At 30.8% G+C, this 12,208-nt stretch overlaps 1 protein-coding gene across 1 annotated transcript in view; it reads right to left on the reverse strand.

The window, feature by feature from the left end:
• Positions 1-10,798: 10,798 nt before the first annotated feature.
• Positions 10,799-12,208, reverse strand: part of KLHL1 (kelch like family member 1) — a 423,432-nt gene continuing 422,022 nt past the window's right edge. Inside the window, exon 11 of the mRNA XM_024230886.3 lies at positions 10,799-11,960. Within this exon, the coding sequence (XP_024086654.2) occupies positions 11,901-11,960 (60 nt within the window). The 3' untranslated portion in view covers positions 10,799-11,900. The remainder of the gene's footprint in view (positions 11,961-12,208) is intronic.

Raw genomic sequence — 12,208 nt, forward strand, 5'->3', positions numbered from 1 at the left:
CTTAGAGCTTTAGTTATAAATCTAGGAAATATAGATAATCTGTTTTAGGGAAACCTTGATTAATATGTGCTTATGTAAATTTAAGTACATTAAAATTCCTTAAAAAGTCTCATTTACAGCTTATTTTAACTCCTTGAAACCTTTTAATCTACATTCATAAATACAACCTACTTTTATTTTAAGCTTTCGAAGTTCTTATCCTAAGACAGAAACTTCAAAACATTAGTCAACTCTAAAACTACAACATATTAAAATTATATATTAAATGGTCAGTTTGTAATATTCAAAATTATAAATGTTGCCATTTTTAACTTTTCTGCATAAAATTTTAAATTTAAAATTACTTTCTAAATTAGAATTTCAGGTCAATTTTGATTGAACTTCTAACATCACAATCTGTTGATATAACCATTTTAAATATAATCCCTCAGTTTAGTACCAAATTGTTGTTGCTATGAGTTTGATGTACTTCATCATCTATATATCAATCCTAAACCTTTCAGATTTCGAAGACACAAGTTCGTCACTAGGCAGTAAAATAGGTTTGCCCCTCTAAGCAAGCTGGGTTTTAATTCTCACATAAACTGAACTTACTATCTCAATAACTGAAGTTGGTGAGAGGCACTGATGGATAAAAGTTAAGAGATTTGACTGTGAGACCAAGCCTACTTCTGTTGTCTCCAGTCTCAGTGGGCTAAAAGAGACAGTAAAACAATGGGTGTAGGAAGACTATAAAATCTACTTTCTCTTGCATCTTCCTTTTTAAAAATTGTAGCTTTTTGTAGCTGTAACTTTCTGCTTGTCATATATCCCATTTTACCTAGCTAATTACTATTTCTCCGCTGGCGCTTGGGAGAAATCCAAGCAGTCCTCTTCTTCCCCATCTATTTTCAGAACCAATTACAAAATAAAAAAGGAAAAAGCAGTTGAGAACTAAAACATTAATCTTATTCCTGATAGAGCTGACATGGAGGTGCGTAAATTACATGAGAGAGCTAAGCAAGGTTGCCAACTCTTCATTTGATGCTTTCATTGAGAAAACCAGAAACTAAATAGAGTTTGCAGAGAAATAATTACTGAAATTGGTGTTTCACAAAGTTTAACAAGCCACATTAGGGTATCTGTTAAAAAACAAGATCTCATTTAGTAGCTCTGATTGGGCCCTCAGATACAGCATTTCTAATAAGCTCCTAGGACTTTTGTTAGTGAGGACCTAGTCCGGATGTTAGGAAACTTTCTCTGTAAAGGGCCAGACAGTAAATATTTTAGACTTTGTGGGCCATGGTGGTCTCTTCTGCAATTCTTCAATTCTGCTAGTGCAGCTCTAAAGTAACCACAGCCAATGCAATGTAAAGGAGTTGGAATGACTGTGCTTAAATAATACTTCGCAGGCATAGAAATTTGAGTTTTAAACAATTTTCATGTGTCATAAAATATCTTTTGATATTTTTGTCAACTATTAAAGAGGTGAATACCCAATCTTAGCTCATAGATAAGATAACATGCACCAGGATTTTACCTGTGCCCCTATATTGCAAACCCCCAACCTAGATTTTTTCTTAAGGTGGCCTTAGTAGAGCCAGATAGAGAAAAAGAGCAAATGTCCCAAAGCTTTCATGGAGATACAACTGGAAAAATAGAGTAATGTCGATTGTAAGAAGAAATACAAATGAAAAATCAGAGGCTTAATTCTCCCTGTTAAGAGACAAAATGTTCTGTCCCCTCCGTTTTCTCAGAGTTTTTACTTTTAAAAAATGTCAAATTCTAAGTAATTTTCCCCTCATTGAAATATATAAAAATCCTTTCAAAATCTAAATAGGCCTTTGGTGAGTTTTGTAATGTAAGGATGTCCTTCTCAAAGACCTGTGAGCCGTTCCTTTGAAATGTAAGACATAAGGAAGAGAGCATCCCTAGTTCCCAGTTTCTGTAGGAGGTTAGGAGAATAACTTCCCTCAGCACATTGCTTCAAATTGCCAAATTACTGGCTGTCATAAAGTTTTGGAAAATTTACTTTTCTTGTGGTTAAAGCTAATTAGCTAACACAGATGGTCACTCCAACTACCAGATAAAGCTAGAATGAATTATGTGTTACAAATGGTGTTGTCAAGTCCTCTTACTTGACAACTAGATATAGTGGCTAGATTTCTTTCTGGTTTTTGTAGTGTCTTAGTGATTGCCTGTGATGTGCATCCCATTCTAGTTAAATCTCATTCAATAATAAAATAGATTTATCAACTAACTTTGTAGAGAGAATTTCTTGGTTGGGAGATGATTTTGAGAACTAAAATAATAGTCTATGCAACTTTATTAATTTGTCTCCTACAAAGATGTAACTTTCCCTTATAAATATTCCACTATTACTCTTTGAGATAATTTCAAAAGGCTATGAGATAATTTCAAAAGGCCTAAAATTGTGCCATCTTATGAAGTACAGCTGCCTCATTTGTAAAACTAATATCTTGAGATTAGCCAAATTTGTATATATATTTTGCTGTATGTTTCTAGAATTTGGTAGGCACGATCATTAGATACTTCACATATACACAGATATTAATTCAAACTACATTCACAGATCATGTACATGGATATAGTTGGAGCATTTTAAATTTATCATTTTATATTAACTTATGGCTTTTGGTAATTGAAAAAATTATTGACAATTCCCTATTAGCATACTTGGAAAAATATAAAATATCTATCTATATATTCAGAATATGTAAAAATAAATTGTGAAAATGTAACCATTTATTTTATTTATTCAGAACGGATATTGAGTCCTATACGTACCAGGCACTGCACACAGCACACATTGCCTATACCCAAGAGGCTCACAGATGTAAGAGAAGACAAGCTAATACATGTATGATTACATCACGCATCAATAATGTTGGAAAAATCATTTCCAGGATACTATGGAAACACATGTCAGGGGCATCTGGCTTAATGTTGTGGATGTTATGTCTGAATCCTTAAAAATGTTGTTAATGTAATACATCTTTTGTATGTTCCTAGTAATGTGAAGAGAGATTTTTCCCTAGACACTCCTGGTCTGGGAAAATACTCTTCTGAAATTCATTTATTATCCCTCTAAATGATAGTAAAATCAAAGAGTTATTGTCAGAGACTTCTTTGGCTTATCGACTTCTGCACCCTTAGGAATAATTCAATGGAAGGAGAAACTTAAATCCAAAATGTCCTTACAGGCATAAACCCTCTGAAAATTCACAAAAATTTCAAGGAAGATATGGTAACATCTAGATTGGGCTGGGTTGGTGTGATCTGGGTCTTGCAAAACAATATTTTTCAATAGATAGATAGATGATAGGTAGGTAGACAGATAAACTCAGCTTATCCCATATAAATTGATAGAACTTTGAGGTCAAGTAGAAACTTAGCATATATTAAAAAGGCCACATATTGGCATATATTAAAGAGGGAGTGAGTAAATAGCATCAAAGAGACAATGATGCAGGGAGTCTCCACTGAAATGGCAGTGACAGAATCTACCTATAATGCAGTAGGGGTAAGGTTGTAGAAACTAAGGCTGAGAAAAGGGATTAAGGAAGTTTAGAGATCTAAGAAATGTTACTCTCATTATCTATAGGATAAAATCCAAAGCAGTCTCCTGAGATAAAACATAGGAATATGAAATTAATTTGTTAATAAAGATGGAATGGTCTTTTTAAAGGTATTTAAAACTTAGGGATTAATTTCTTACTGGGAAAGTTTTATAATTTATGTCACAATTAATAAACAGTAAGTGTAACTTTCTCAATGCACAATTGCCATCACAGGTTACCTGTCTTGTAATTGAGTAAAGCTTTATCTTTCTATTATTTTTGTTAGTAAACTTTATATTTTTACAGATAGATTAAATGTTTTATATTTTGGACACTATTATTTTTAAAAGTCTGTTTACATAATTTGCCTACTTATAAATAGATTTTAGTTTTGTTTCCTTTTCAAATTTCAGGGCAAATGTTATCTATTACTGAGTTAAATTTTAAGGGGGCATCACCTTTCTTAAATAAAAACTCCTAAATTTAACAGATAAGGAAATCAAGCCTTGTAGGTTCTTATAAATTTTGCAATTAGTCACTAAGCTTGTATTTAAACTAAGTCTGAATAAGGAGATTAATATGATAATAAATTCAAACCCAAGTAATATGTTCTATTGTCATCTAGCCTCATTATATATAAAGAATCACAACTCTTTTTTTAATAAATGTCTTTTTGTCAGTTTCTTATTTGCCTATTTTTGGAAATTTATATTTTTGTGCAGTACAGTTTGTTGAGTTTTCCTTTGTGATTTCTAAAATATACTTTTCCTTTTCTTATTAGTACAAGTTATGTTCTTATATTCACATTTTAATTCCTTTGGAAGATTTAAGAGTTTATTCCAACAAAACTTACTTTTCTCTCCATATTTGTGATATCACATTGACAGTATACTAAATATATGCATCCTGTTTTCATTGATCCTTTGCATGTAATTTTTACACAGTAATTGCTCCTGAATTTGCATAGACCACTTATACTTTTTTGTATCCTTTATTAAAATTTTATTTTTTATTTTATTGCTTAAATGTGCCATAAAAACTCAGGATAAAAAAATATATATTTTTTAAGCTACAAGGATGGTGTACTCTTAAAATTGAAGCTATTTATTTGTCGTTTGAAATCTCATATGTATTTTTAATCTAGTTAATTTGTCAAAGACATATTCACTCAGCCATTTAGTCTGCACAGCTTTCTCAGGATACTATTTTGTGGAATGGAAATACAACTACTAGGAAGGCAGATAGGCTGCCTGTCAAAAGTTTTGTATTCTTCTGGGCACAATAAGAAGATAAACCTGTAAACAAACAAAAGATTTGTAATAATCATTACAAGGTAGTTGAGTTGTTTTTTCTGTTTTGTAATGTTTAAATGTTCTGATATTAATATTATAATTACATTTGTTTATGAGATAATTTCACTGGATAGCCCACATTTTTTTTATTGGTTTGTTTTACTTCTGGGGTTGTTCTTGGAAACTATATGTATATTTCTCTATGGCTTTCTGATACAATTTAAGAATTGTTTTCATTAGTAATGTATTCAATTGAGTTTAAATACTAATTATGCGTTATTCTCTTTAGACTTCAGAGAATAAGTGCAGAAGAAAAACCAGGGTAGTGAGAATGAAACAATGAAATTTTCATTAGCATCTTCCAAAAGTATTATGAGGGTTCTAAACATTTTGTGGATGTATCAGTCTGCTGGGTCTGCTGTAACAAAATATCACAGGCTGGGTGGCTTAAACAACAGAAATTTATTTCCCACAGTTCTGGAGGCTGGATATCCAAGATCAAGGTCCTGCAGGGTTGAATTTCTGGTGAGGGTTCTCTTCCTGCCTTGTAGATGTCCACTTTGTCTTCACATGGCTTTTCTTCTTAGTGCATGCCCGCAGAGAGAAAGGAAACGAGCCCTCTGGTGTCTCTTCTAAAAATGACTCTAATTCCATTAGGTTAGGGCCTTTAGTTATGATCTCTTTTAATAAAAATTATGTCCTTATAGTGCCCAGCTCCAAATGCAGCCACAGTGACATTTAAGGCTTCAATATATGAATTTGGAAAGACATGAACATTCAATTCATAACAGTGGTATAGGACCTAAATTTGGGGAGGACTTTTCCAGTGATTAAGGCAAAAATAAAATATGATTATTTGCATAATTCACAATAATCCTAAAAATATAACAGTGACTTAGTCAAACTAAAACTATTCCATATACTGTAGCCATTGAACTGTCATTTAAGACCACAGCATTTGATACAATGAAGTAATGCTGAAATCAGAATTAGCCAGGAATGCTTTTAGAATACACATTTCAAATTTGGTCTTCAGAGTAATCTCATTAAAAGTATATGCATAGTGCCTAAATGAATTAAATGTTTGTGTTCAAAGTATAATAGATAAAGTCTACCATGGATTGTCTTTAAAAAATTGTCAATTGATTTTGTAGATGATAGGACTTATTATCTATTAATAAACATTTCAAAATAAAACTATTTTTTAATATCAAACATAATTCTTAATTTTTGAACTCTGGGTAAATGGAGAGAGGAAGAAGTGTGATTTATAATTATTTACATATATAATTTTCTTTTGAAACTGTCTTTAATGTATTTGTAAATAAAATATCTTTTTATTTAGAATACTATCAGAATAGTTAAAACTAGATTTTTTTTTTTACATGTATTCATGAAAAACACAGGCACACACACCAGGATTAGAGATTTACTAAGGTGGGAAATCATGTTCACATATACAACTTTTACTTTATATAAGGTATTAAAAGACAATAGCTTTCACATTCTACATCTATAGTTCTTTATAAAATGTTAATTTAATTACTGGCACATTAATTAAATTAACATTTTGTGGTACTGAAATTTCAGTATTGGCACATCCAGTAACTCTTAGTTAACTAAAGTATTTGATTACATATAATTCACATTCCTCACTAACAAAATAAGTTAAACAATACATGAGAGACAGAGAAAGGAATATGATAAATGTCATTATTAATTATATTATGTCAATTTTGATGAAATTCCTTTAAATTTACCAGGAAGTAAAATAGTGAATTCCACCCTGGTACATCACATTGGTTTTAAAAAATTTACAATTAATGTATTGAAAATGTTGTTAGTTAAATTTTAGTTTAGTTTATTTTGTCCTAGAAAAACACTTCATAATGGCTCTGAATTCATTATTCAAACCACTCCTTGTAGTCTCCATATGATAAATTTTATATACACAATTACTGCATGCAATATAGCCGAATTTGGTTAACATAATCTGTATACAAAAAATGATTGAATGTAGCAAATTAGTTTGGAGAAATTCTCAGGAAAATAAAACCATTTATAAAAATGTTAATGTTAACTTTTTGAATATGACCACTGCAAAATTTTACTGTTTTTTTAAACAGAAATAGATCAACTTATCTTTTCCTCTATTCTTTAAAATTTGAAAATTAATTTATCCATTTCAGAGTGCTAATATTATCTATATGCTCTGTCTGTTGGAGAAAATATGTGAGTAGAATAAATGGTGTACGCTGGGAGGAGAGTGCAAAGGGATGCAAGCCGATGCTATCAGAACCAACCGGAAAAGGCCAAGATCCTATAAAATATAATGTACTAAAACAAAGGTGCACTTAATTATGGCTACATGATACCACTCGGTGTACTGCATACCTATAATCATGAAAATAATGCAACATATTTTACCTGATATAAATTTACAATTTTTTATCACTGTTAACTAGATGTTTTAATTACAAATTGAATAGATGAGAAAAGTAGACTCTAATATAAATAGGAATTTTAAGATTCAAATTTTTTAAATGTCTACAGTAGTAAAATGTTATCAGTACTGTTTTGATCACGTGACAGTTTGTAGAATATAATGACATAAATAAATTTACTTAGTTGATTGTTTATTCTATAAAATGTTATCTTTTAAATTTCTTTAGTTAAAAAATATTTTGTTTTTAAATAATGATTTTTAATGCCTGTAATAGTTAAATGATATCAGTACTATTTTGAATACGTTATTGTAGAGTATCAACGGAATGAATAAATTTATTCAGTTGCTTTGTTCATCTTATAAAATGTTATAATTTTTATTTCATTTATAATGTTTCCATATTTTCAGGTGAAAACTAAGTTATCACCTTTTATCTAAATTTTAAATTAAAAGAAATATTTTAATTTCATTTTGAAAGGTTTTTGATAGTTGTTTAGTTTTTTGTTTGTTTTTGATGGATAATAGTTAATAGTTTACACTATTCATTAAATCATATCATTATATTAGCCATCTCTAAAACTATATCTGAGTAAAGGGAGAAAAATTTACAAAATAAAGATGGGAAGTAAATAAGTTAAAGTTAGTTTTTTCACAATTACACTGAGCTTAGGAAAAATATTCTGTCATAAATATAGGTCTTAAAATAAATCATATACTATATTTAAATTAAGAACACATGAACACAATCTTCATTTAGGATGCACCCAGTAATATTAACACATGAGAATGTATGTCCCTTCTATGCTGATTTTGCTGAGGTTTTTAATCATAAAGGGATGCTGAATTGTTTCAAAAGCTTTTACTGCATCTATTGAGATGATTATGTGATTTTTGTTTTTAATTCTGTTTATGTGGTGTATCATATTTATTGACTTGCAAATGCAATAAAAACAATGATAAATAGGTGGGACTTAATTAAACTAAAAAGTTTCTGCACAGCTAAAGAAACAAGGAACAGAGTAAACAGACAACTCACAGAGGGGGAGAAAATCTTCACAATCTATACATCTGACAATGGACTAATATCCAGAATCTACGAGGAACTCGAACAAATTAGCAAGAAAAAAATGAATGATCCCATCAAAAAATGGGTGAAGGACATGAATAGACAGTCTCAAAAGGACATATACAAATGGCCAACAAACATATGAAAAAATGCTCAACATCACTAATGATCAGGGAAATGCAAATCAAAACTACATTGTGATACCACTTTACTCCTGCAAGAATGGCCATAATAAAAAAATTAAAAAATAATAGATGTTGGCAGGGATACTGTGAAAAGGGAACACTTTTACACTGCTGGTGGGGATTTCAACTAGTACAACTACTATGGAGAACATTGTGGATATTTCTTAAAGAACTAAAAGTAGAACTACTATTTGATCCAGCAATCTCAGTACTGGGTATTTACTCAGAGGAAAAGAAGTCATTATACAAAGAAGATACTTGCAGACATGTTTATAGCAGCACAATTAGCAATTGCAAAAATATGAAACCAGCCCAAATGCTCATCGATCAATTAGTGGATAAAAAATTGTGAGAGAGATATATATATATGTATATATATATATCATATATAGTATTCCATTGTGTGTGTGTATATATATATATAAAAAATGGAATGTGTGTATATATATACACACACACACATACACAATGGAATACTATATATGATATATATATATATACACACACATACACACACACACACACACACACACACACACACAATGGAATACTATTCAGCCATAAAAAGGAATGAAATAACATCATTTGCAGCAATCTGGATGGAATTGGAGACCATTATTCTAAGTGAAGTAATTCACTAATGGGAAACCAAATATTGTATGTTCTCACTCATAAGTGGGAGTTAAGCTATGAGGACACAAAGGCATAAGAATAATACAATGGACTTTGGGGACTTGGGAAAACAGGATCAGAGGTGGGTGAGGGATAAAAGACTACAAATTGGGTACAGTGTATACCACTCTGGTGACGGGTGCACCAAAATCTAACAAATCACCGCTAAAGAGCTTACTCATTAACCAAACACCACCTGTTCCCCTAAAGCCTAGGAAAATAAAATGGAAGAATAAAAAGAAAAAAATAAATTAAAAAATAAAAAGTGAGCAAAGGACTTGAATCGACATTTCTCCAAAGATTATATAAAAATAGCCAGCAAGCAATGATTGGGGAAATGCAAATTAAAATCACAAGGCAATAGCTATCATCTTATGCCCATTATGAAGACTACTTTCAGAAAAGAAAAAAAATTGTTGACAAGGATATTCTGCACACAGTTGGTGGGCATGCTAAATGGTGTAGCCATTATGCATGGAAAACATGCATTATGGAAACAGTGTGGTGCTTCCTAAGAAAAAAACCAAAAGCAATTTCAATTACCACATGACCCAGAAATTCCACTTTTGTTATATATGGTTAAAAGGATTAAAAGCAGGATCTTGAAGAGATATTTGCACATCAATATTTGTAGCGGCATTATTCACAAAAGAAGTGAAAACAACCAGTTTCCATGCATAGATGAATGGATTAAAAAATATTGCATACACATCCAATACAATTTTGCTCAGCCTTAAAACAGGACATTCTGTCATATACTACAACATAGATTAACTTGGAGGCATTATGTGAAGTAAAATATAGTAGTTACAAAAATTACTGTATAATTCCACTTACATGTAGCCTCTACAATAATCAAATTCATAGAAACAAAAAGTAGAATGTGGTTGCCAGGGGCTGGAGGGAGAGGAAGAAAGGGAGTTGTTTAATGAGTATAGAGGTTCAGTTTTGCAAATCAGTTGGCTGCACAACAATGTGAATATGCTTAATACTACTGAACGTACACTTGGAAATACTGAAGATTGTAAATTTAATGTTACACGTTTTTCACCAGAATGTAAAAATAATCATTGATATTACCCTATTATTTTTTAGCTATAATGGCATCATTTTTCTGAAATAAATTGTGTCAAATACATTTGACCATGTGTTCATTTTGAGAAAATTCAAATTTCCTAATGTTTCCTGGAGACAAACTCTTTCTTAATATTTTCCTTGGTTGTTAGATTTCAAATATTTTTGGCTACCTAACAATAAAAGTCAATTCCATAGTTTTCATTGATTTTTTTATAAAAGAAGGTTTTCTTGCCTCTTCTAGCTCCTACACTAGTCTCAGCATTCTTGTTAAGCAATGTGTGTTTTCTGGGCACCGATGATAACTGTCTCAAGTGGGTGAATACAGAAGAAACAATAATTAAAATTACATTTGGTGTCAGCATAGTATTATGTTTTTATGGAGATACATACCTCTTTAAATTTGAAAATCAGACAATATAATTGCCCGTCTCTGCAAGTATATACCTTGTTGACTTTATCCGTACATTTGATTTAAAATTTTTTAAAAATACACTGATAAATGCAAATTTTTTGATCATTTATTAATTGTAATTAAAATTTACATGGACCTATTTATTAAGGACATTGTGTAATGTTTCCACTTTGTTTTAAACAATTACAAACATGTGGCTTAAAATAATGTACAGATCAATGTAACAAGTTTGAAAAATGGGCGATGAGAATATGAAGTCTGCCTTCTTTCTAGCAATAATCATAAACACTCCAACTTAATGGATCATATTTTTTTTTGAAATTCTAAGTTTGTTTAAGAACAAAATTCTAATGGAGTTCAACATGCAATGGATATATATATCATTCAGAATCACTAGCTTCCATGCTTACACTGAACTCAACATAAGGCAAAAGCCCAATAATTTTACTGAATCTTTGGCTCAGTGTGTTAAAAAAGCAAAGCAACATGGTAAGCCTAATGAAAACAATCCTTTGTGTTTGCCAGTTTCAGATTGCCAATATGGTTGCAATAAAATTCAACCATTATCTCTGATGAGATACACAGCTTTGATTAGTAGGACAGTTTGTTTTCTGAATGCAAGATACAAGCATGAATCTGTTTCTCTAATTGTTCTCATAGCTTAGGAAAATGAAGCAGAAGCAGGTTTGTTTTAATAAAGCATAATTCTGCTTCCCTTTATGACCACATATGATTAGAAAAACAGTAAACCAATCAGATACTGTCAGATGAAATATTCTGTCTTCTACTCTTGGCAATCTCTTGGATATTGCCATAGACTATAAAATGATTGAATGAGTTGTGGTCATGAAACTATCCATGTCACAAATGTTGGTCTCTCCTTTCAACTGCTCAAGAAAAAACAAGCCTTTGGTAACTCTAGTTATTGTATGCTACAATACAAAACAAATTACCAATAACCATTCCCGAACTAACTAACATATGGCCAGACATTTTTCCTGTATAAGTTTAATGTTTTCTTGTTTCCTACTATTCTGTTTGATCTACTAACTCTTTCAACATCAGTAGGTAACGCTACAGAGATCCTTGTTCTTGAAGAGTTTTCACCTCTGGAAGTTCTCATTCTTGCCATTCAATATAAAAATAACCACTCCAGCAAGTAAAATCTTTCCAAGTAAAATATCAATAAGTCAAGGTTGCTTGATGACTACCACACAGGCACCTGCTCTCCCAATATTCAAGGAAGCCATCTGTTAAAAAAGATGAAACACAAGACAAGTTTTCACAGAAAAATATAAAACTTATAATATATTTTAAAAGATTATCTACATGAAAATCATAAATGTGTTTGTTTTCCCATTTTAGCCAGAAGTAGTACAATAAAAATGAAAACACTGAAAATGGCATTTTAAAAAAGCAATGATTTGTATATTGAAAATTTTTAAGCCTACAATTTTTGTGGAGTTTTTAAGAACAGTAATAAAACATTTAATGATTT

The sequence above is a fragment of the Pongo abelii genome, chromosome 14, assembly GCF_028885655.2.
Source record: "Pongo abelii isolate AG06213 chromosome 14, NHGRI_mPonAbe1-v2.0_pri, whole genome shotgun sequence".
NCBI lineage: Eukaryota > Metazoa > Chordata > Mammalia > Primates > Hominidae > Pongo > Pongo abelii.